Raw genomic sequence first — 26,857 nt, 5'->3', positions numbered from 1 at the left:
TCCCCTGTTCCCACCCACTTAGAACTGCTTTAGAAACAGTATAAAGCTTTAGGCAAGCTGAAGTATTTCTGGTATTAATATCCATATCATTAGGACTCACATTAAATTAATTAATATGGGTAGACCACTTAGAAGAGTGCCCAGAACATACTAAACAGTCAATAAATGTGAGCTATTTTATCATTGCTACAAACCACTGATTAACTGATTGAGAAATTTTAAAATGCAATCAAGAAGACGTTTTATTATTTGGCCAGCTAATGGTTGGTTTAATATATTCCTTTAAATTGATTGGATCTTTGGGCATCATGCAGGCATAACTTCTGTCTCTCTACTAGGCCCCATATCTGGTTAAAAATTTAAGAATAAACCAGGTGTACAGTTCTCTACTTTGCCATCTTCTTCACTTGCTCATTTTAGACTGCAGATGCACTTGACTTGCTCTTCAGGGGAGAAACTTAGATTCAAAAGTCAAGCAGTGCATGCAATAGCAGCTAAGGTATCAGATAGAGGTGCTGGGTCTACTTCTGGCTCACAGCCACGGTCCACACTGGAAGAGCAACAATGATAAGACCAGTGGCTTTTTTTTTTTTTTTTTTTACAAATTTATTTATTTATTTTTGGCTGCGTTGGGTCTTCGTTGCTACGCGCAGGCTTTTTTTAGCCACAACTACTGAGCCCGCGAGCCACAACTACTGAAGTCCCCGCGCCTACAGCCCCTGCTCCGCAACAACAGAAACCACCGCTATGAGAAGCCCGCGCACTGCAACGAAGAGTAGCCCCTGCTCACCGCAATTGGACCAGCGGCTTTTTAAGCATCTCACTTAAGCACTGACCTCCATGCACAAAGGCACAGAAAAGAAGGATCATGTTATCTGAAGATTTTATTAGTAAGTGCCCCAAACTGAGAGGCTAAATTAAAAACTACTTCATGATATTAGGATCATATGTGGTGGTAGGGGTGTGTATGTGCATATGTGTGGGTAAGTGGAGGGGGCAGGGCAGAATCCAGCTCCTGCTTTGTTCTTAGCACATTTCCGGAAAGAGCCTAGTTTTTACCGAAGGAGGAATAAGGCCCAGAATAGTCCAATAACTTGTCTGAAGTCACATGAGAAGTGACAAAATTGCTCCCTGGGCCCCATACTCTTTGCACTGAAGCAGTCTTAAAATAGACACTGCAGATAAAGGAGAGGTGGCCTGGCTGGAAGTGGATATGATTCACAAAGAGAGGAATATCAGATGGTAATCATATTAAAGGAGGATTTAGATGATGCTAAACGGAGCAGCTTGTTGGGTATCTCTTGATTCCAGCCATCCCGTTTGTGTCATTTTGGCCCTTGCGCTGAGTAGGGGATTAAAACCAACCAGGTAAGGTTTACACGACCCTAAAAAATCCTAATGGGCACTGTCAGGATTTGTTCTCTTGAGTATGTCACTCAGCAAAAATGCACAAACCATCCCGTGGATCTCGGGCAATTCTTTTATGAAGCTTGACGCACACCGCCAAACGAATGTTTATCATAATAAACTGCAATTAGTTCACTAGCACACCGCTGAATTCTCTTAGCTCAAAGTTGACAGCAAAAGACTTATCAGAAAGGGGGTGGGGAGAAGTGAAGCTTTTAATAAGATTTCTTTAAAATGTTTAGCCATCGTCATCATGCAGGAGAAACGGGTTCGATCCCTGGTCAGGGAACTAAGATCCTACATGCCACAAAGTGTGGCCAAAAAAAAAAAAAAAAAAAAAAAGTTTAGCCATTGTCACAATCTTCAGCTTTAGAAGAAATCTGCTAGAGTGTTCTGTCGAAACAGTAAACCAGTGCTCTGTTCCAACAGAGACTTTAAAATACTGAAGCAGTAAGTACAAGAAGGAGCCTCACTTTTAATGTGTTTGGCCAAGGAAAAACTTTGCTTATAACCCATTTGGCAAGAAAAATACATTGGTATTGGATAGCAAAGAGAAATTGGTGGCTTGCAGTATAAACACTCCAACTTTCAAGGAAAAACCATGACTTTCCCGCTGCTAAACTTCCCCATTCAGTTCTTCATAAGCCACAAAAACTGATCTGCTAAGGAGAAGGGTCCCCAGAGGAATGGGCAAGCAGCGGGGGACAGTGGGGTTCAGGTCGGTATTGACAAGGCCAGACCGAGGTGCCCCTTTCTCCTTTTTTTTTTTTTTGCGGTACGTGGGCCTCTCACTGTTGTGGCCTCTCCCGTTGCGGAGCACAGGCTCCGGATGCGCAGGCTCAGCGGCCATGGCTCACGGGCCCAGCCGCTCCGCGGCACGTGGGATCCTCCCGGACCGGGGCACGAACCCGTGTCCCCTGCATCGGCAGGCGGACTCTCAACCACTGCGCCACCAGGGAAGCCCGCCCCTTTCTCCTTTGACACTGAGAACTTTGCGGGCATTTGGGGGTACCTATCTGCGTAAGGAAAGCAAGAACATTAACATAAGGTCCGCGCACGAGCAGATGTGGGGGAAAAATTCTCCTCCTCAAGGTACTACAAGAGAAGGACCACCTTTGTCAAGCCACAGCCTGTCCATTCTCATCATCAGAGGTTCAGCCTGCAGAACCCTTCCCACATTCCCACTTCCAGCCATCATTGCCCCAGTCAGCAGGGCTCAGCGAAATGCTTTTGTGGGTACTGGGAGATTCGCTGGTGTTGTCTCATGGAAAGTCATCCCGTTCAATGAAAAACGCTGAGGCACCACATCAGCCAGTAAAGAAATGCCTTACTCATAGCCACACATCTCTTATAGTTGCATAGATACGGCTTTCTGGGAACCATCTGCACTGCTTCATATGTGCCTGGAATATGCAGGTTGCAAACACATGCAAGTATGTATAAGACCGTATGAAGGAAGGGCAGCAAGCCCGTGAAGCTGCACGTGTGCAAAGTGAACACACAAGGGTGTCCTCCCAGAAGAACAAAACCAGAAGCAAACAAGCGAACAGAGACGTCCATGGGTCTCTCATCATAGGTACTTGGGAAATTCTCACACCGTTTCTTCCAGAAAGGAAATGAATGCTCATGAAAGTTTGAAACCGTGGAATCACTTCCCCATCAATCTTTCTAGACATTTTAAGAAAACAACTTTTGAAGCTACCACTGAACGCAGCATATGTCAACTCAATCCACACGCCAGAATCTAAATGTGAAAAAGGCCTATTGGGGGAGGGACCTCTTCTCTGGAAAGGGAATCACTCTGTGTGTGTTCCTTGCTGCCGTTTCTTTGGATTCGCCAGTTCCCTCTTGTGTGGCCACATGGGTCTTCCAAGCAAGCAGCAGAGGCGGGGGATGGGAAAGGAAACGGAAGTGGGTCAGCTCCCAGGACTCTGACGGGACCCACGGGGGGGGCTCTTCATTGCCACTCGACCTCTTACCCTACTGGGGGATGCTTGTGTGAGATACCAAAGCAAAAAAAAAAAAGACAGATTTGGGGCATTTCTAAAGAAAATAATTTTTTTTTTAAAAAAGGGAGATGACCGAAAAACAAAGATGAGTTCCTACCTCAAAGTCATTTGCTTTATTGTAGTGCATGTTCAGAGCCCTGTACAGCTCACAGTCTCTGGTTATAGACAGCTCTTCGGTACTGGTGACCCCATCGTTGATGGCTTGACGCGCGTACTTCTCCATCTGAATGTAGTAAAACTCACGGAAATTGCTAAACCACTTGATGAGCTGAGAGGTAATGCATCTGTTGAACTGTTAAATTTAAATGTTGAAAAGGATAAGAACATTGCCATTTTTCTTCATTCATTCTTTAAGCATTTGAAGAATTTTTAAAGTTCCCCTCCCTTCCTTACTTGGAAAGGTATGTGTTTAATTCCACCAAAATGGTGGCAAGAGCAATGATATACTTACGGGATATTATAAAACCAACTAACGATGGAAACTGCGTCACGACCCTCCACATCTCAAATGGAAACCTCATGTTCTAAATCTGATTTTCCTTAAGCTGAATGTCTTATTTGAAACGTTGTCCTTCATCTTTCGGTAGAACAAACTGCATTTGTATACTTCTTGTGGACATTCGTTCAAGCCACAGAATCCTGGGAAGTCGTCATATTCAAGTACCAGAGATGGTGAGTCACGTGACTTCACCACGAGCGTGATTTATTTTTTAAAGAGAATTTGTGTCACCACATGACAATCTCATTCAATGCTGGCAAATGGCTTTCACACAAAAGGGGAGGAATCTGGCACTCGCTTAGTTTTGGGTAATGGGTGATCCCCGTGGCTGTCGGCTATGATTCCACTTAATGTCTGCACCCGGTACCCACGGCTGGTGCTGTCTGGTCAAACCTCCGTACCTGTTCATACACTTCCTACAGCCAGCACTGGAGAGGACCCATGCCCCCTTCCCACTGGAGTCTATGCAGTTTGGGAGGTGTGCTTAAGACACAGTCCACAGACAGCATAGACAGAATCTTATTACAGTGTTTTAAATGCCAAGTTACAACAACATGATCAGGCTTTACAACTTTGTTTACCAAGGTTTCCCAATGACCTTTTAAATGAAGATGTCTTCCTGGATTCATGCAAGTGATACCATTCTTATTGACAGTCCTCTGTGCACGTAAAGGACAGATGCATCTCAACTTGCCAAGTCAAAACCAATAAATCCATAGCTTTATATCAGGCAGGCTGACAGACAACCCCCTGCCTTTTGTCATCACAGACATTCCCTTCCCTGGGCCCCCAGAAAAAGATGGACATTCATCAAAAATCAACAAAGACCACTTATCAAACACTGGCCATGAGAACATCCAGACTCCAGCAAGATGACAGCTAAAGTGTGTATCGGGGCTGTAATTACTACACAGAAAGTTGTTTCTATACCAGCAAAGATAATAAATGAATGAAAATTTATGGCAGAGAATGGAAGTAACAAGGAAACAGAAGCAGGGAGACTGGTGTTTCTCCCAAAAGGCCAACTTGCATCATAATTGCCATGGAGTTGCAAGGGCCCTTACAGATAATTGACCAGAAAATGATTAAGTCATCAGCAAATCGCTTCTGCTTGCTAGAGTTCAAACATGTACTTAACCTATCCAAGAATTATATTTTCACTCTGTGTGTCTGCTCTGTCTCTATTCAGCCTTGCGGGGAACCCGATTAAAAAGACAACTGAAGGACCCCCGTTATCTGATCTTCTGGTTGCCGATTTCAATAGAACTTAAACCCATTACGATTTGCTGAACTTGGAGTTCTTTCCATTTTATCTCAGCAGTAAAATACACTGTCCAAATTTCCAGACACTGAGATAAGGACTACAGGCCCCCGTGACGGCTTACTGTTCCTTTTTAATTCTTTTAGAATAAGAAACAAAACATTACAAAATGATAGCAGGCTGTGCACTGGGGAATGAAAATTGCTTTGACATGGAGATTAGGCTTCTGTATTGTTACAAGACATTGTCTCATATGGACAAGAGTACTGTAGAGGAAAAAAATAGAAGGGTATTTTTTTTCTAGAATGGTCATGAATGACCTAATGGGGAAGGACAAAAAAGTAAGTGCACTCGCCATTATTTAGGAATGGGACATAAAGGGAGATTTAAAGCTTATTGTTAGAGAATGGAAATACCAGAGAGGAAGAATGGGCAAAAACAACAGACTCCCCAAACATGAGACAAGGAAAATGACCAGCACAACAGCTTGAAGAGCAGGGTTTGCTCCACGGGGAGGTAACTGAAATTTACTGAAATTCGTTCGGTTTGGGCTGCTGGCCACACCAGCAGAGGCCGGCCCCCTCTTTTCCAGAGAGTCACCTTGGGGGAGAAAAAGTGTGCAACTTGAAAGAGTTAATGTCCCCCATTCTGTAGTGGCTTCCCAGAAAAGGATCAATTGTTCTATCAAGGCAAGCTCTGTCGTGTTAATGTGTTACTGCAAAAACTGATCGCTACAATAAAGAGGCTGTGTTTCCACAGTGTACGAGTCTCTGTGACTTTGATTAATGCTTCCCACGGGACATCTCAGCCTCAATATGGGCTGGAGAAACTTCCTAAATATTCAATGAGCATGGTCAAAAGATGTATAAAACAAATCAATCTGACACCTTAATCTGGCCGGACAGCAGTTGACTCAAGGGGTGGAGGGAATGAGATACATCATTTAACACCGCCGGCTTGAAAAGCCGTGAGCGTCTGTTCTTCAAAGCTAAAATGGCACTGAATCTGTTGTACTTAGTGGTCTAAGAGTTATTAGTTTGTACATTAAAATCAGCACCCAGGAGCGCCCGGGAAGACGGTGGAGGCCCATGGATCCTCGGCCTCCGTCTCCCACATGCCCCCTTGCCCTTCTCAAAGGAGCTGAAGGCCCATGAGCTGAGCTTTTTGTCCGGCTGAATGTTGGGATGAGGGAATTAAGCTGGACTCTCTGTGAGAACACGGAACTTTGTTTAGATTCTTACTCTGGGAGTTCAACTAAGACGGCCCTGGTTTCGTCCTTCATGTATATCATCACCATAGAAGAATTTTTCTCACCAAGCCAACGTCTCTGAATTGTATAGGATTTCCTCCTACCTCTTTTTTTTTTTCCAAGGTAATTTAAAAACCTTCACTTCCTTCCCAGAGTGGAGAGTGAAGCACTGTCTCCCTTCCTAAGGAAAAATACAAGGGAGGGAGGATCGCTCTGGTGGGGCTCACCTACCAGGAGCTGGTTGGAGATTAACTCAGTCTAGCGCTACCTCCCAACTGTGTCTTGGATGGACACCTAGGCTACACCTTATTCATGAAACAAAATATTTTCCACTCGTGTGAGTCTCTTGGTTTTTTTACTTGCAAAACGAACTTCTGATCACTATTTGAAATGAAGTGACTCTGTGATTCAGAAAGCGACATTTTGCTAGAATTAGGAATTTTCTCTTCGTGTATGTGGCCACAAACAAGTATACGCTTGTATCATTGCGACAAGTATTACTTGGTCCAGAGTCACAAGAATATGTCCTTTTCAAGATATATGACGCAGGGTTTCATTTCTGATAAAACCCTAAGGTCTCTTCTCCAATTTCTAGGGATTTCTCAATTCTGTGGTTTCTTGAATCTGGACTGAAATAAAATTTTGGATCGTATATCTATATAGTTATTTCAGCCTTGCAAATAAGTATTCACATTTATATATCTAGATAGAGATATGTGTGTGTATATATATATATATATATATACACATACAAACACACTACATATATATATATATATAACACATACATATGCATGAGTATATGCACTGTCAATATTCAAATGCTGGATTTTCCTTAATATTAAAGAAATCCAAGAACGCTCTGCCATTGCTTCCTAGAAAGTTTCTGGAACACCTTGTCTGGACTATCCTTCCCTTTCTATGCATGACTTCCCACTATCATTCGTGTAAGCTCAGGGAATATAAATTCATTTATTACTAGCCAAAGAAAAAACACAATTAGGAAAGTTAAAAATGTATAATTCATTCCAAAAATAAAAGAGGAATGACCTTCAGTGACTTTCTGCTTTGCCTTATATGCCCTACTGTTTCCCCTCCATTAGAGTGGATAATTGGGAGTTAACCAGACTCACGTACATTCTAACTAACAGCCTTCTTTCCCAGTATGGATAGAATATGGATGGAATCTATAATCTGAATATTAATGCTTTTTTAAATGAAATGGTCACCCAGGTATTTAATTGTTATTTACATAAAGTGAGTGATTATTTGCAAAGCTGAATTACTAGATGTGTTCTAAAGGAATGGGAACAATTTCTCGGTGGTTTACAGTGCCCGGTATTTCTAAAGCTACAAATCCACTATCTCCCCCACCCTTGCCCTTCCCCCCGCCACACGTGTGCAAAAACATGAATGCTTCTAATATTTACATCTACTGTTGGATAGTGTTGCTGGCTCAGAATGGCTTCTACTTTCCACCCTCTAGGTGTCTGCATGTCAGCGGTAGATGAGTGATCCCTATGTATGCAGTTTGTAAAGCTCTTTGGCCTTCTGAATGAAAGGATATTGTATTATAGATAATATAAGGTGTTGTTATCATTATATCACAACACTGCAGATCACAGCACCAAGAGCAGTGAAGGAGGTAACATGGACATCTAAACACACACACACACACACACACACACACACACAATAACAATTTTCTCCCTCTCCTCAATGTCCCCCTCCTAGAACTAAAGGGTTGGGAGGATGCCCTGGAAGAAGAACTAGGCTCTAGAAGCTGGTTGGTCCTCAACCAATCGACAAATGCCCTTCAGTTTGTCAGTTTCAGATGGTCCCCCACGAGGTCCCAACCCTCCCCTGGTCTACTGTGGCACTCGACCTTTCTTGGGCTTAATGATTCTTATCCAGCTGTTTCAGTAACTGCCTCTCTCTGCCTTCCCATCCTGCCCAGTTTGCTGGCACTGAAGGAGGAGGAAACATGCCTTCCTTAAGGAGCTCAGCCAGGGAAGGAGAGAGATAAAAGGCTGAAGTTGCTACACGATTGAAAAGCAAACAGGAGGGAAAACAGAACTTTTCTTACAAGGCCAAGTAAAACACCAGTGAAGGCAAGACTGAAATGGGTCGGCCTGCGAAAGGGGCCAATGAAACGACTCAGACATCGGGCACAAAACCCACTGCAGAGAGAGGGGAGTCGCGGAGGAAGGGGCACATTTTGGCAGCTTGTGGGTTCTCCGTGGCAGAAATAAGAACTTGTACACACGGGGGTGGGCAGGAGAGGGTGGGGGGAAGAGCACCCAGCCTTAATAAACTAATCTCGGCTAATGTAATGTTTATCGAGTTCGTTGGATAATGATACCATGTGTGTCATTATCATCATCAAAACCCAATCTATGTTTTAAAAAGTTACAGATGATTAACACAACATCAAGTTGTTGCAAACAATTACTTAAAACCCACACATAGACACAGACGCATACACACACACACACACACACACACACACAGAACCAGGAGGTCCCCATATTCTGTAGAATGAGGGAGGCTGCAGCTGTAGGCCGACAGCTTTCATATCCTCATTTGAATAATGTGTCCTGAATCTGTCACTTTATTCATTCTCCTTATGCTCAGTGTACTCTACATCAACAACAAATTAAGTTGTAAATAAGAGACAATCATCACTTTTGTTTTTAAGCAGCTACTGCAGAGAGAATTTCAATGTACGCTCCTTTCGACAGGGGGAAAAAGAGGTGCTAGTGTTTGCTTTCCTAAGCACAAATATGGGGAAACTAACAGAAACAAAAACAGAAACAGTTTACTGTGGCTGAGGGGAGGAAAATAAAATTCTCTAAAGCACATCCCTCCAGGACCAACTGAAATTTCTTCCCAGGAGTTAAGACACATAAAGACGGAGGTTAAGTTTCCCGGACTAGAATGAAAACCTGTGCGCCCAGTCCTTTCTCTTAACACACAAGGAGCCTCCTCTTTGCTTGGCAAAGCCTTAGACCAAAGGACAAATGCATTAAATCAATTACAACGTAGGTGTATTCACCAACCAACTCCACACTCATCTCCATTAACTTCCAAGAGTTCAAATCACTACCTCATGCACAGAAATTGAAAACATTAATAATGAAATATGTCCTTACCTTTACATCAGAGAAGTAGGTTTTCAGCATGTTGGAGCTGGGATAACGGGTGTAAAAGAACATGAGCTTTGCTTTTTTCAAGTGATTGGGTGACAATCCTTCCTGCATGTAGGATGCAATTGGTTAAGGAAACAATTTCTTGAAACACAAGCACCTACCATCCCTCCCTTCCCCCCCCCCCCCCCCCCCCCCCCCCCCCCGCCAGGAATCTGGAGGGCCACCACCCAGCAGCCATAGGCATTCTGGAAGATAAATGGCGCTGGCCATGGAATCCACCACTAACTTGCTGCTGCCTGCTCACAATGACCACTGCCGGTCAGAATTTGCCAAATATAATGGCGAAGATGCACAATTTAGTTGCGGAATCCTGGAGACTTCGTGGTGAGGATGGCAAAACATTCCCCCTATTTGAAGTCCTTACGCTATCTATACGTTCACTTGTTGCTAAGGAGACAAATGCACCCAACAGGTACTGCACAACTCTTTATCATGAGAGTTTTTTCCTTCTTCACAATTACAGTTCTGTTTGTTCTCTCCGCTCTCTGCAGATGACATCCAATTATTACACTAATGTACACGAAAATATAAAATGCATTATTCTGAACACTGTCAGGCAAGCTTCACATTTCACCTTTCAGCGCTAATATAACGGAGCATCTTGACTCACTTTCTTCCTGTCTTATTTTTATATCCTTTTAATTGTTTCCTTTTCAATAACAGCTAAAACTGGGGAGGGGTAGTTTGGGCACCGAGAGAACGGGGAGGGGGGGTTGCTTTTGTCAGAGCAACGATCCAAAACCAAATACGATTTGCCTCTCCTGGATCTATAGTTAACTCCTTTGAGAGTGGCACAGTGGTTGGAGCTAACGAATCAATAAATGTGGGTTAGCAGATCAATAAATGGCCACTTACCCAAAATAAGAAGGTCTATTTATCTGGAAACATCATTACCTTTTAGATCTGTAAACAGCAGCAACTAAAACAGTTCCCAAGAGAATGTGAGGCTAAGCATAACCATCCAGGCTTCCTGATTCTCCCCCAGATTCTTGGCACTCTTCAGCAGACTCGGAGCTGGGATGGCTCTGGTCACATCTGTGCCGCAGCCTGGCCCTGCCATTTCCTCAGCAAATTAATGGCTTTATAATTTATCAGAAATGAAGATGCACGTGGAGAAAATCAATGTGGTCCCCCACAAGGTCAATTAAGGGTCCTTCCTAGAAGCTTCTCTAAGGATTTTCTCTTAAAAGAGAGTCTGGGAAAAAATAAGGGGAAAAAAAAGAAAAGAAAATATGTACGTGTGGGTGTGCGCACACACACACACGCACACATAAGCAAACACACACAGTTGGCTGACAAACCCAACAAAAATTTCACACCGTATGAAGCAAGGTCAAATAAACCCAGATATTTAGGAAAGGTGAAAGTTTCTAAATTACCATCATCAAGTACGGCATGACCAAGCTTAGGAACACAGGGAAACCAGAAAGTTCCTAGAGAAGCATAATCGAATTAATACTGATAAGTTCTGACTACTTATAACAGGGGGTTTGACCAAATATTCTGCTGAGAATTTGATCAATTCGCATTCCCGTTAATATCACGCAATTTGAAAAAGATCACCTTAGTTTGTAAATTGAAAGGTTAAATATTGAGCCTTTTGTTTTCACTGTAAATAAACACTGAAGAAAGAAATTTTGATGTTTTATCTGTAAGCCAAAGCAGTTTAACTGAACTTGTGTTTTTGTTTGAGATCCTTAATGATTACAAAGACGATAATTTATGACTGACATACTTCTTGTGCCAAGGAGAGGGCTGAAAGGCCCTCCAGTAACCTCCATTAGACTGAGAGAGGGGACTAAAGGAGCCCGGCACACTTCAGGACCATCTGTCCAAATGGATAAGTGAAATAATAGTTGCAAGCTGTCTCCTATTGCCTCATGATAAGAGTTTTAGGCAAGTCCAAACTTTGACAAACATCCTCAGATCTGGGTTCTAATCTGTTCTTTCAGAAGGCTACGTCCAAACAACCTAGTACAATTAATTATTAGCAGGGAAAAGTTCCAAACCTTTTCAAATTTGGTCTCATACAAAACGAATTGTTTTGCTGTGGTTCTCAGATAGTTATTGAGTCACCAAAACTTCCTGAAGCTTTCAGTGTCTTTAAATTATGCTAAGATGTTTTCGTCTTTTTTTATCTAAAAAGACAGAGCAAAGTATCCATCGTATTTTGGTTGGGATTTAAAGGCTTTTTATTTCATGAAAAAAATCATCCTAATTTGAATTTCTCAAGTACGTTTTTTTGCTTTAAAATGCTTCCTGTTGGAAATACTTGGAATCAATCAGTGGAAATGAAACACAGAATACATCTTTATTTCTTGCTCATCGTGTAATTAAGATAAAATTCCCATAAAATATATGTTTCTAATAAACTATTAAAAATAGCTAATGAAAGATTTAAAAGCCAACAGTTAGATAATCCTTTTTTTTTCTCTTCAAAATAAATCTGAACTGACCAATTGGTTAATTTCCCTTTTAAGTGCTTGTGCTGAAAAGCAACTGTTCTTCCAAGAAAGCACTAGCTGTTTCCAGGATACTTACACACGCACAATGACTCATGATGGAATAGATTCAGTAAACATACAGCTGTACTGAACACGAGCTAAGCTCCATTCAAGGCCAGGAAAGAAAATGAGCACAAATAAATATTAAGGAGGTAAAGGGGGGGGGGGGGTGAGGGGGGATGGAACGCAAACAAGATCTGTCCCGGCAGCTCATGTGGCTTTGCCTCAATTCTCTTAGCCATAGCTTTGTGAAGACAGATGACATTCAATTCTATGTATAATGCAAAATAGACAATAACTGCTGAAACTTGAGACAGCTGCCAGGTGTAAAAAAAAAAAAAAAAGAAAAGAAAAAGAAAGGAAAAGAAAAGAAAAAGAAAAAAAAAGATGATAAATCCATAAATTAATGAAAGACATCTGCTCGGGAATATAAAAGATAAGAGAAGTAGGGTACTGCAGCTGAACCTAAAATGGTGTGCAAACAACCTGAGAATTTAAGTGGTGTCTGTTTACCAAGCACAATATAACTTCACCTAAACAGCAGCCGCGGGAGAAGCAGCAGAGGCAGCAAAAAGGCAAATGGGAGAATAATAGGTTGTGAAGGCTGCAGGAAGAAAACTCTTTTTTTTCCAACTGAACCCTGAATTGTGACTAGAGGTTTTACATGCTGCAGTTCCAACCAAATGGATCGGGACCACTTGCTTACAATTTCTAAAGCGCTTTGAAACCCGGAGAATTTTAGCTTGCTCCTTAGGCTCTGATTTGCTATGTTTCTAGTTTTCCTCCCTTAGAATCCTTAAAAGGGGAGAAAAGATCTAAACCCTAACATTTAATTAAAGGGATAGAGCAAGTTGTTGCTCCACAAAGGAGTTTAACATAATCGGTGGGATGTGTAGTTTATGGATATATATATTTTTAATTTACTTAGTCCATAATTGGGGGGAGGGGGAAGGGGAATCCAGAGTCTTCCAATCTTTAATATACATGTTTCGCTACAGCTAATACACCTAACAGAATTCCTATGGCCCCGCACCACTTCCAAAGATGTAAAACATCAACTTCTATGGATTAATTCCCATTTTAGAAATTCATTTTTAACTCAGGTTTTCTAGATGGATTTTAGTTTCAAATTATTAAATCATTTTCCTTTTTGAACTTCACGTGTTTTTTAACCTTCTCCCTAAAAGTCGAACAGGGAAAGCTGACTGTCACGGAGAAGAGGTTCAGTTTCTTCCCTTGCATGTCTTAAGTGCTTAGAACACCACTCTTGTGCTCTAATTGGGTGCATGCAAATGTTTGAGGCCCGAACAAGGCTATTTTTCTTGGGATGCAAAGAGGATGAATGACAAGGAACATCAGGAGGAAAAACAACTGGCTGGCTGTTTCTTTTGAAATTTGAATAAAATTCAATATTTGATTAAATAGATTCATTTGCAAAGATACTGAACACAGTTTTTATATCCAAGATGTGACCTTCTGGTGCAGGTTCACTGACATTCAGTTTACCATGCACACACATTCACTAGTTCCTTTCTATTAGAAGGGGTAACAAGGTAGTGTGCTCTATTACGTACAACATATATGCCTAATGTGCTGAACTCAGAATGGATTTATCCGATAAGCTGGTGTTCTTAATAGTTCTTATCTTGGCTACTTTGTTCAGGGAAACAGATGATGTCTTTTGCGGTGGGAAAGAATTGTTCCTTAAGAATTCAATTATTCATTACAGTTTGGAAAGCCATGGACTAAAAATAAAAACAATAATGACAGTCATGAAGGTACCATTTCATCCCATTTCTCCTCATTTCTATTGATCTTTTCTAAGAGTAACTGCAGAACAGGTTCACATATGGCCTTGTCTACCTAAACTGAAGTAAGATGACTTGCTGTTATCTTACTTCAGTAAGATAACCAGAATCTCTGGTTCCCAGAGGTTTCTTTAAACTAAAAGCTTGAGAATTTTGCCTAGACACCATCAGGTAAGTCAAGGGGAGAACTCATCGCCATACAAGGATGGAGACAGGAGAAAAGCAGACCCAACCTCTCAGCAAACACTCAGATCCTCACTGGCTTCAGAACTGTGTGAACTCTAGAAAAGGATGCTTGCCTATCTTCTTCCTGAGAAATAATACAGCAAAGAGATAAACGGCTAAAAGGGCGAGATCATAGAAGGGAAAAGAGAAAGAAACAGAGGCTGGAAGGCCGGCATATGGGAAATGTAATCATTCATTGCAGCAAGAGGCCAAAATTATTTAGCTACACAAAATAAACAACTCCAGGTGTAAGCAACTAACATTTCATATGAATACAGGTGTTTCCAAACCGTTGCTGTTGAGCAGAATCTTCTATGGTAAGACAGAGGTGAAGTTATTCCTCTGAAGAAGAAGCAACTAAATTCTCTTTAAAGTCTTTGATATGTATAGAAAGAAAAGGAAGTTCTTTCTATTCAAATCCTCAAAATTCCTCAGGGGATTTAGAGAGGGTGAGACAGTGAGCATAGTCAACACTTAGAGCGATCTAAAGATTTTTTTCTTAGAAGACCCAACTTATTAAAAAAAAAAAAGCACAGGCATAATTATCTGGATACGGTGACAAGTCTAAAAAAAAAAAACAAAACAAAACCAGAAACTGGAATCTTGAGTTAAAGAGTTTAGTATGGCCTTATAAGACTTTGAAACCTGGCTTCAAATATTCATCCAAATGGGCACGTCCCTTTCCTGTGTGTGTGCGCACACACGCGCACAAGTGAGAGAGAGAGAAACAACCCACCATCACTACCACTGGCTTCAAAATGAAGTAAGGGATCTCTGAGGAGCAATGGGGTCTAGCCCTGGACATGAGCCTGGTATGAACCCCAGAAGGTGCTCTCCTGCAGAGGGTAAAAAAAAAAACATTCAAGGTCTGTGTCTATGTACTTTGCCTTTCTCATCACCAACAGCTATAGTCCAATTGGACCAATGTTTATTGCCTGCTTATGATGTGTAAGGCATGGTGCCTGGCGCAGCTTTGATTCATGACTGGTGGATTAAACTTTAGAGCTCTGAAAGTCAGAAGTTAAATCAGCAACCAAACCAACACTCGATTTCTATTTACATCTTAAGTCCTCAAATCTTTCTCTCAAGACGTCATTCTCCTCTTCCTCTCTATGGAAAGAGACAATGTGCTTAACTACCCAAGTGTGTCTCATACTTGTGGCTCCCATTCACCTTATCAGAAATCTTCACTGTTATCCTGAGCTGGCTGGAAGGAGATGAACTTCATATCAAGGAAAACACATTTCCACCATAGCTGGGACTTTGCACTTACACGGCAGCCTCTGGAGTAGGGTTAGATATGAAAATGTCAATCTCTAGTCATCAAGACGATTGCTCAAAACCCTTAATTTAGCAGCAGCCAACTTAATTGCTAAATTTCATATCCATCTGGCAATTTATAGAAAAGAAATGTCTCTAGTTGCCCCCCCCAATGCTACTATTCTACTCCCCCAAAACATCAACCACCACAAGATTTTAAAAAATTTACTGAAAGGACCAATTTACAGAGAAAAAAATCGTGAGTTAAAAATAGCTAGAGTTCAGGACAGGTCTAATCAAAAAATATAACTGGCATCTCTACATAAAAGTCAGGTTCAAAATATAAAAGAGACATAAAAGAGGCATTTTAAAGTCGAATACGGCTGAGTTTTATATTTAATTGTGCTCTCTCGCTTTCCAAAATAATTTGCTTTGTGTATGTTAGGACAAAAGATTTCTGTGTATGGCTGAACAGAGGTTAATCATGCATAGAGGCAGCTGCACCAGACCCAAAGAACAGACCTTGGGTGAACGGGAGAGAGATGGATACCGTCTGAATAAATCAGTACCTGTGTATTTCCTTTAAAACAAACAAACAAAAGAACACACCTCACTTAAAGAATAAGGAGAGACTCTAACTCCCTATCCACAACCATCTTTCTCCCACTGCAGCCTCCCATCAGTAGACTGTTCCTGGTAAGATTTAATCAGGCCTTCTTTAAACAGACCAGGAGCCTTATAGATTAACTAAAGGGAGAATTCTTCTTATGGAGTCTTAGGGATCTGAAAACTGATTTTTCTCTCTTTATTCTGCTATGAAACTTACATTAAAATAAAACCTGATAGAATTCAATATTACAATGAGATTTTTTTTTTTCCACCTCTAAATCTACTCTTGGGGGAAAAAAAAAAAAAGGATTAGAAGATAATACCAGAAGAAACAGCAGAAAAAACCCTGCTGCAAAAGCACAAATTAAATACTACCACTTTAGGGCAATTAACAACTTGTGAAAGTTACAAAAATGTTGGTTTCCTGTGAAGCTTTTGTGCAACCAGAAGTGCCTCACGCCTGCTGATAAAAGCCTATTACTCGGAAGAAGAGGAAAGACTGCATTCTTAAGAAGATAGTCATCTACATCATTCTAAATAATGTGTAAACCTGACCTTCTGGGAAACCTTTTTGGTTTGGGCTTGTCTTCCTTGGGGGGCAAATGAAAGGATATTGCACTTCCCGAATAAGGTGAGATTTCGGACATGTCTTGAAGATCGCCACACTCGGATTTGATGAGAGACAAGGAGAGCCCTTCTGCGGTGCTGGGTGGATGTGCTGGTGAACAAGGATGGTGGCTCAGGTGGTGGGATGACATCTTGGTCCTCAGACTCGTGGTCTCCCTAGTTAAGTCTAAGGATTCAGGAGAGGCTCTGTCTTTTCCCGAGAAGGAGCCGGAGGGAGCACCTAATGGACTCTGAAACGGGTAGGCCATCAGGGGGAGGGGAAAGGGGTGGCGGAAGGTGGACGTGGTAAAGCCTGCGGTGGCCGACAGAGGCGACTGGTGCAGGGGCTGGTGGTGACCGCCGGCAGGGGGGCCGGAGGCAGACTGGTCAGATGAGTTTTTGCGGACCACCAGGGGCAGTGCTTCTGTCTGGTCTGTGGAACTGGGCATCTGCACATTGCCAAAGGTGTCCAGGGGGTTCGGAATGATGACATCGCCAAAGCACTGCAGGCGCTGGTTGGCGGTGTGGAAATTGTGGTTCTCCCCGTTGACTGCAAATCTGGCCTGGGGGATCTGGAGCGGCGGAAAGACCTGAGGAACCTGGCGAGAGGGTTTGGCGGAGAAGACTTTGACCACAGTGTCCACAACTTGCGACATGGCAGTGTTCAGTTCTTGTTTCAAGGTCTCGGCCAAATGTTTGCCTTCGGGTTGTAAGGAGTTTGGCCCGTGGTCTCTTTCTTTGTTGTTGCCTTCTCGCTTCGGCTTGTTTTCGGCCATTTCCTGCTCCCGGATCAGGGCCCGGGCTCGGTCGATGAACTGCCCCGGGTCCAGCTCGCACATCTCATTGTCTGACCTCCCCACGGAGTCCTGGGCCCTGGCATCCAGGATCTCCGAGCGCATGCTGTCTTCAGACAGGTTACCATCTTCATCATTTTCAGAATCAGTGCTGTCATAGATCTGGTAGAACTTTTCCTGCAGCTGGCGCAGCTGTTTCTGCATGTCCTCCAGCTGCTGTTTCAGCTGTCGGCGCTCCTCTCGCTTCTGTTCTTTGCGGGCTGAAACCAGCTGCTGGAAACTCTGTTGCTGCTGCTGGGGCAGCTTCTGCTTGCGTTTGTTTTCTCGGTAACTTTCTCGGGGACTCACAGACTGCGGGGCCATATCTCTTTCATTTTCATTGCCCCGTAATGCCACACTGGGGGAATGGCTCATACCCCGGATTATATTCTCAACCCGGGCGCGCTTTGCTCTCAGGTGCTCGTCACATAAGCGATCCATATCAAACTGGCTCATAGTAGGCCTGCCAAAAGGGGAAAGACACTCTGGGGGGCTGTCTCTTGAAGAGTTGCTGCATATATCCTCCTGATGTACTTCGGAGCCTGTACTAGAGAGACCGCTGGCTTGGAAACTGGGCTCCGTGCCACCATTTTTGTTCATGTTATTTTTCAACAGCTGGGAAATTATGGTTGCTCCTGGAAAAGGCATCATGGCATCTTCATATGAGTTCGCCCTCTTCAGCAGCTTGCGGAGTACATTTGACTTTTCCCCATCTGCATGCTGCACCACTGAATACTCAACATCCTGCTCGGAACCTTGGGGATTCATGGCACTAAAAAACGTCGCTCTTGCCTTAGCAAAAAATGCAGATGCTGTCCCTACCGTCCTTTTCACTCCAATGTCAACTCTTCTCCTCTTGGTTTGCCGGCTTAAGAGGGCTGTGCTGTCATGGTCAGGCATCACTGGACAGTTATTGTGCCATCTTGAAAAGCTCGTCAGCTGGGCACAGCTCAAGAATCCTGGGACCCTGGCCAACAGAACAAAAGGACTGATGAATCATTTTCTTTAAATTTCTCCAAATTTCCTGACCTCAATCCTGAATCAAATGCAAAATGCATAGGCTCTGGGATTTATGGCACATTACAATTATTGCAATTTATTATGCACTCTGCTTGAAATGAAACATTTTTAAATATTTCTGCTCCACTGGTTTAAGATGGATTAAGATTAAAAAAAAAAAAAAAAAGCAAAAACTGCTTAAGCACCAGTAATATGATTCTCTTTCACAAATGCCTAAAATGATACTGTTTATCTTCAGAAGAAACAGTAGATTATAAGAACACAGCCTCTGACAACCAATTGATTAAATTTTGGGCACTGAGATTCATATTACAAAAGAAGATAAAAGTGGTCTATACTTAAGAAATAAGGTTACATTTTGAGGATGCGTGAAATTTGGATGAAAAATTCCATTTCTGCGATAAAATTATTGTGGCTTTAATGCGATTAAGGGGAAAAAATGACTCTAAAAATGCAAATATTTCACACACACCCTTTATTACTGAATTTTAAAACATTTTTGTCATATGTGAAATGGGGAGGAGAACACTCCCACCAGCATCTTTCCAACATAAATGGCCAATTTAGCATGGAAATAAGTGCACAAATACTCATTCTACAAGTCTGCTTATTTAGCACAGATATGTGCTTTTTATTACTAAAATCACATTTGAAGACGGTATCTGTTGCTGGATTTTAATGTAAGTATGAGAATATTTATAAATTTTCAAGATGTCATTTTTGATGACTTCAATTATTATAAAGTTGGACTCAGTGCAGAAGAAGGACATTGTCACATTTTAGAAATCAATCTGTGGAACAATAAATTGAGTTAGGCAAGGATAAATACATCTTCAGTGCTAGTTTTTTTTTCTATAATCTGCCAAAATAATACTTCAAACGCCTAAAGAAGCTCTTTAACATACACCATTTGTTAATCTTATTTCTTGTGCCAAATTAAAGGATGAGAAAAACACAGGCGGAAGAAAAAGACTGAAGGAAGATATATAAAGAAGAAAGAAAATAACATCAATTAAATATGTGAGAAAGGGAAATACCATCTCTGTATATGAACTTCCATTGTTTCTTGGGAACACAATATAAAAAGGCACTAGCATGACATTTTTTGTGACGTTAACCAGCGATGCTAACCCCAAATTTTGTATAAATGTTAAGATGTCGCATCTTTTTGCTTACAATGAACGTTTTATGAAGAAAATGAAAAATTTTTTTCACACAGGGTTTATCTAATATTAAACTTCACGTTTGCTTAACAGAGCACATCTTCACAATAACAGGGTCTATTGCCAAAGGCAGCGTGCAGAGTGTTTGGAACAGCTCCCATCTCTTTCGGTTCACCTGTAAAAACATCTACGTGCTCCCTAGGACTGCATCTGTGGCTAGTTTTAAAGAATGACTATCCATGCAAATAGGCATAATTTCAGCATGAAATAACCTGTAAAAATCAAGAAAATGCTCAATGCTTAGATGGCAATGTGTATTTTTTTAAGCGACAAAGATTTCATCATGTAGCCCTTGTTCTCAGTTTTTATATGAAGATAATACATTTAAATAAAGGCTGTATCAGAGTGTCAAGAAAGCAACATGATGCTTTTTTGTATGTTTTTTTGGATGCTTGAGGGTAAAATACTTTTTTGTGTGCCTCAGGATAAAATTTCCTGAACTTGGAATGGAAACAGATCTTGATAACTTCAATGTATAGGGTTCAAAACTGAATTCAAGATGATTGTGACCCCTCACACATTAATAAATGAAATTGGTTTCAGGAATACAAAAATGCAATGGCAAATATTTCACTAACATGTTAGATCTGATAAATCAGGTGCAGCTGTCAGGTGAGAGAAAGAAAAAAGGGGAGACGGAGACAAACAAGAGAAAAGATGAATTATTTTAAAGCTCAGAAAGACTTGCATATTGAAGTGGGATGTCTTTGCGAGGAGGACTTTGTGTGTGTAGATCAGCTTTTCAAAAATAGAGTTTATTGCCATTCTTTAAAAATTTTACCTCTTGTCTTTTTGGGTGCAAATCATTTTCTCTTTAATATCACCTGAAAAGCACATAGATCACCAATCAAAATGTTGAACAAACTTTCTGCAGTATTTTCTTCCCCTGTTCCTCTTAACATCCAATCTGGGTTTTCCCCCTACCCATCCTTGCTACAGGAAGAGCATCTCCGCAACAGAGGCTCAGAAACAACACGCTGGTGTAAGAGATGAGCACAAGGTCATCCCCAGCCATCCTTCCCTTCCCAGCGGCCATTTACCTCTGCGTCAACTGCACTTCCTCTCATCTAGCCTAGGTATCAACAGCTGCATCCCTACCTCATGCCTGAGCCAAGGGGAAGGCTGTGCTCTTCCTAAGGTGGAAAGAAATCACATTCTCATCTTCAGTGGAGAATACATGTTAATTAAACGTGCTTGTTGTGTCTTTTAAGAAGAAAATATCCTGTAACTTCCTTCAAATTCACCGAACGAAACTGATTTTTGCAATTTTCTCTCAACTGGTCAGCATTCTTGGATTAAATAATGATTTGTTTCTGTTTGGGGCTAAGAACATTTAAATATTTTGGGGTCTTATTGTAAAATGTACAGCTGAGACATAACAATCAGGACAAAACAAATGAGAAAACTAGGAACAATTATATAATCCAGCAAGACAAGGCATTATATTAGTAGGCGTGAATAAATAGATCTCTATGTATAGCTTTGACCTAAACTCAGAAATAAAGGTATAGTAGTCATACACATTGGGATTATAACCCACGAAGGCTATAGGCAAGATTAAATAATTATAACTGGCGGACTGTAGTACTTTATTAGCATCATGTTTCACAAACAAGATATATATATATATATATATATATATATATATATATATGAATATTTTACCACATAAGAAAATGCATTGTTAAATGACTATAATGTAAATTAAATCACTTGAAAACACTTTCAAAGGTGCTTCCATGATTTCCCAATTCAGAATTTAGAGACTGCTATGCAATTAATTTATCACTGATATCATCCTGTCCATTAAGATTTTTAAAAATTCCTTTATTTCTCAATATATGTACTAAGCCATATGTTTCAACTACAATTATTACTGATTCTTATTATGTTTTAATTTTTATATTAATTTTTAGTTTAACCCAGCGATATGAACCTTTTGATCAGCACTGGTGAACATCAGTATCAGCAAGTATGCAGAAAAATACTGACGTAGCATTTGAACCCAAATGTATTATCGATTGGATACACATATTCTATTCCTGTAAACTCCTCTGTAATTAATATGAAAATCTACATAGAATATTTTTATTATTAAATATTGTGTCGTACCACTTGGCATCTAACTACATAAACACTTTAATAATTCCTATATGAAGGGTATCTTAACATTAGCAGATTTCCTCCCAGAAAAAGGTAAGAACGTTCAACTATGATCAAGTCAGATTTTAACTACTCCAAAAGATTCTTCATTAAAATCTGAATTATCTGGAGAATGTCAGATAATTTAACATGGAGAATCCTAAGGAAGCTGATGACAACGTTAGTAGAAAAGAATTTTCAGGGAAGCATTTCAAAGGAACACTGCAGTGTGAAGTAGAAAGTGCTGAAGTGTTCTGCTTTAATAAAGAAGTTATTTGGGGAAGGGGATGCAACTTTTATGCCTCGATCTGGAGTCCAGATTCTAGACAAAGAAGTGATCACTATGATTATTACTCAGATAGTTCAGTCAAATCTTTCATGAGAAGGGGAAGGGTAAGGTTGGCATGGTTTCCTGCTTGGATGATTTAGACTATCTGTCTTTGTTGATAAAATGCTTTGAAGAAATTGCTCAAGCCTACACTTTACTTCTTTTAGAAAACAACCTTTGAGTGGGCCTCTGATCTACTTGGGTCAAGCGGCTTATGAAACTGCAAGTGGAAGAACACTAACAAAGAACCTTGTAAATCCATCTGGAAATCAGTAATTCAAGGGGGGCAATCAGATGATTTGATTTAGGTACTCCCCCACCCCTGCCCTTTACCAAGCTGTCCCCTTCACTGTATTTAAGAGTTCATTTCTGCTAATTAGCAACTTTTCCTTTGGAGATGTTTCTGCTCACTATCAGGCTAAGAAAGTCTTTGATGTTTATTGTGAGGAACCCACTTGACATTAGTTAATACTTAAATTAACTAACATTGTATTGTCAAAATCTTATATCAGGTTTAAATTTTCCTATGATAATAGAGATCTCAAATCAGAACCATTTTATCTTAAATTCCTCCATTCTATCAAAAATTTCATACATTTTTCACCTGCAAGATGAACACAGAGTATTTTCTGAGACATGCCTAAAATATTAAAAAGTAATAAGTCACCAAATTTGTAAATAAAAGAGAGTGAGAAATAACTTCAAGAGGAAACACTTACATTTATTTTTTTTCTGAAGAGAACTGAAATACTCTAAATGTTCTTTGAAGCTTTCGAATACACCAGGCAATAAGGTTTTAGAAATTCCTTATGTATATGTCCTTTCCAGTTTATACAGATACTTAATTAGAACCCAGTAATAATATATCATGCACAATCCATCTTCATATTATAAAATCAGTAACATTTTATAATCTTTTGTTAATCTTGAACCTAAATATTCCTTATATTTACAGTTGCAAATGCAAAACAATGCCTCTAAGAAATTCATGAAAAAAGGCCTATTTCATTTTGAACAAATAAAGAGTACGCCTGGCAGCTAGGTTATGTTTTAAGATTGTAAGTGCTACTTATAGAGGAAAGATGCGAGGGAATGAATAAAGTGAGAACAAAGATGCATGTTAGGTATGCATGACTTTTTCCCCACAAGGTCTTGGTGATTAACCTAAATAGAATTCTGCACAATGGACATATAAAAATATCAATAAGTGCCAAGCACAGATAACCCTTAATAAAAATAAAGCAAATGACATATCTGTAGATGACATTTGAGTTATGAAAGAACTTCAAAAGCATCCAAAGAAAGTATTAGGAGGAACTTGGATGTTTAAGTCAAAAGAATAAAATGACACATACTATCTCATTTTCATGAAACAAGGATGATCACCCAAGCCACCAAACCAACCAACAAAAACCATTCACCATCTGATCTATTTCTATGCAACTCAAGAAGCAGCCTGTTTAAAGAAAAAAAATTAAAAGGTCCGATATTGAGAATCCATATACTGTGCTTACCCTGAATTCTCAATCGCTTCCCTCACACATGAAGCCACAGTCCTTACTTTCATCTATTTTACTATTGCAGAAACAGGTCCATGTTGTAGCACATGGACAGGTTAACCAAATTACTCCCCTTTTTCTTCTTCACCACCCACAGCCCATTTCATTTTGATAATGCTCAGAAGTTCTTGCAAGAAACTTCAGAGGACTGACTGCCTACATCTTGCATCAAATAGAAAAGCACAGTTACCTCTCACATACTTGAGATTTTCCTTCTCCATCAAAGTAATAACTAGGACATCTGGCACATGTCTGGTACAATGACAGGCTCATTCTACTTTATGAGAGTATTTAACATACGACCTGCAAGAGTTTATGCACATACCTATTCCTTCTGGGCAGGGAGAAAGCGCGCTAAAGAACATAAGCTTTAAAAACAGTAACACTTTCAAACTGACTTTGGTATTCTTGGCAGGTACACACACCATCCATGGATGTCCAAAGCGCGCACACACACACACACACACACACACACACACACACAAGACGCTCTCACTACTCCCCCTCCCCCGAATGCCCCCAAAGACCTGGGAAATAGGCGTAAACCAGAGGGAAGCGAAGGGAAAGTCAATCTCCCTCCACCTGCTGCCTGAAGTGGGGGTACTTTCAGCTGCCTGGCAGACAGGAGCCCGAGACACAGCCTCAGCAGCAGCCTGCCAACATCCTTAAGAAAAATAAACAAACACATACCAACTTGTCCTCCACCCCCAACCAAAGAATTCACATGGCAGGGCTCAAAACGTAACAACAGCGCAGTTCCCATGAGCCCGGACAATCCTATTAACCAAGGCAACCATAAACCCATAAACCTCCGCAACCCTGGAGCACACCCTGAGGTCTGGAACTGTACAGACACACACAGACACAGAGGAAATTTGCACCTGTCTTTCTTGACATAACACACCTGTCAGGCCCTGCCCATGGCGCAGCTCTCGGCTAACAGACCTTTGTCTACCTAATCCAGGAAAGGACATTATTATAATTTTTTTTTTTTTTTTGTAAAGGAGGTTATAGATGGGAGAGAAGGGGTGGGGGGGAGAACAAGAGAAGAGACTTGTAGCCTTGACTTTGAGAGCAGGCCACCCTGTGCTTGCACTGTTATTATAAGCTCAAGGAGACAACATAGACCTTCTGGGAAAAATAAAAACAAGCAGGTGAGTTCCCAGCCTTCCCCCAGGCGGAGTGGGTTCTGGATTGCCAAGAACAGAAGTTTCACACTCCAGCCTGCCTCCTTGGGCTATTTAAGACTGTCGCTCAACCCCTCCTCCCAGGTCTTCTGTCGGCCAGCCTGGAGGACTCTCAACTTCCGAAAAAAAGCTGAGAAGTGGCGGGAGACCTGTGAGTCTCTCTCCAAAGCTACTCCCCCTTTGCCTCCCTCCCGCCCCCCGCCCCCCTCACCTCGCCCCTCCAATCCATACCCTCCACCTACGTTCAGTTTTAGCAGGAGGAGTAAGTGGCTGGCACAGCAGAAGAACCAACAATTTGCTAACCTGGGCTTTGGGTAATGTCTCCCCCCAGCTTGCCCCCGTCGTCCCCCTCCTTGCCGGTTCAGGCAAGATAGCAGCTCTTCTCGCCCCCTCACTATTCTTCCCAGTAACAATCACTCTCACCTCTTCACTCCTCCCTCTCCAGCCCTCCGGAGTGGGGCAAAATTGCAGGTACCACCCAGACGAACCAAGATCAGATCGAAGCAGCCCAACCACGTCGACTGCCAGCGGTGACTGCGAGCACATCCGCTGCCCGAGAACATCCTCTACCCCCACCCGGACCTCGATCCTTCCATCCTCCCGCCGCGCTTGAGCCCCAGTCCTCCCACCACAGGACCCCTGAGGCTCCCGGTGCCACCTTACCCTACTCAACTTGACCTAGCCCTGGGTCCTGGGAGCACAGGGGAGGGGCGCCGTGCTCGTTTCCCAGGACCATCTCTCCATTGCTCCAACCCTGATTTCAACATTTCGGCTTCGACAGCGTTTTGAGAGGAAAGTAACAGAGCGCCCCCCCCACACACACCTCCCTCTCCCTTCCTCCCTACTCCCTGGCCCTCTGCTGGGGTTAAAAAGGAGAAGTGAAAGGTATGCAAATGACAAGCAAATTGGAAGCTCCTGGAAGAAAGGCAGCTATAATAAACAAGACAAAGAGCAAGGACGTGGGGACTAGCCCAGGAGTTTTCACCGGGGGAGATGGGAAGGATGAGGCTGGGAGGAGAGCGGGGATCCAGACGAACAAAAAGCGACCCGGTCCCCCTCGCGGTCCTCTCTCCTGGGAAGAGAGGGCAAGAGAAAGAAGGAAAGGAAGGAAAAGCCTCCTCCCCCTCCAGAAACAGTACACAAAAGGTGACAAGATCAGCGACAAGTCCAGCACTATCAGCCTCCCCCCTCTCGCCAACACCACCCCCCAGCCACCAGCAGGAAAGAGAAAGAAAGAAAAGCCAAGCGGATCACTTACTCGTAGGAACTGGGAGAGGCGGAGCGCTGAGTTCCACTGAGGCTTCTGCTTAGAAACTGTTTAGACACTATTTTATTATGATTCATTTAAAGAACACCATTTTCTCCTGGGGAGGGTGGAAAGATGTTTACACGAGTATGAGTAATGGGAGTCTCTTTTCTTTTCTTCTCATTCAAGAACAAGCCGGTACAAGTGATTCTGGAAAAGGGGAGGGGACTCGCGAGGGGGAGAAGATACTTACTCGGTGCAGAGAGCAGTGGGACCGAGCCTTTTTTGCAGGCGGAGAGAGGAAAACACGCGCGCGCACACGCACGGTGAGATCTTGCGGGTGATGAATATGATAATTGGACAAGGGACGGTGAGTCCGTGCGGGAGCGCGCGAGCGGGCCGACGGGGAGAATGAGGGGAGAGAGAGGAGAGGGTGGGCAGGGAGAGGAGAGGAGGGAAGACAAGAAGAGAGGAGAGAGAGGAAGAGAAGACGCGAGAGGAGGAGAGAGGAGAATAGGAGAAGAGAGAAGAGAAGAGAAGAGAGTAGAAGAGGGGAGAGAGGAGAGGAGAGAAGAGGAGCGAAGCGGAGAGGGAGCAGGCGGACCCGGCGAGAGCTCTTTTGCGCCGCTCTGCTTTCCCCGGCTGCAATGGTGTATTATTTCAGAGCGCTCCC

At 42.0% G+C, this 26,857-nt stretch overlaps 1 protein-coding gene across 1 annotated transcript in view; it reads right to left on the bottom strand.

The window, feature by feature from the left end:
- The window catches only part of PROX1 (prospero homeobox 1), a 48,720-nt gene extending 22,073 nt beyond the window's left edge, over positions 1–26,647 (bottom strand). The window contains exons 1-4 of the mRNA XM_027082969.1: positions 26,438–26,647; positions 16,655–18,446; positions 9,578–9,685; positions 3,514–3,708 (exon numbers count right to left, since the gene is read on the bottom strand). Of these exons, the coding sequence (XP_026938770.1) occupies positions 3,514–3,708; positions 9,578–9,685; positions 16,655–18,379 (2,028 nt within the window). The 5' untranslated portion in view covers positions 18,380–18,446; positions 26,438–26,647. The remainder of the gene's footprint in view (positions 1–3,513; positions 3,709–9,577; positions 9,686–16,654; positions 18,447–26,437) is intronic.
- Positions 26,648–26,857: the final 210 nt, after the last annotated feature.

The sequence above is a fragment of the Aethalodelphis obliquidens genome, unplaced genomic scaffold, assembly GCF_003676395.1.
Source record: "Aethalodelphis obliquidens isolate GAN/ISIS:26980383/991018 unplaced genomic scaffold, ASM367639v1 scaffold48, whole genome shotgun sequence".
Classification (NCBI taxonomy): domain Eukaryota; kingdom Metazoa; phylum Chordata; class Mammalia; order Artiodactyla; family Delphinidae; genus Aethalodelphis; species Aethalodelphis obliquidens.
The sequence above is the reverse complement of the archived record's forward strand: the minus strand, read 5'-3'. Positions and strand labels throughout refer to the sequence as shown.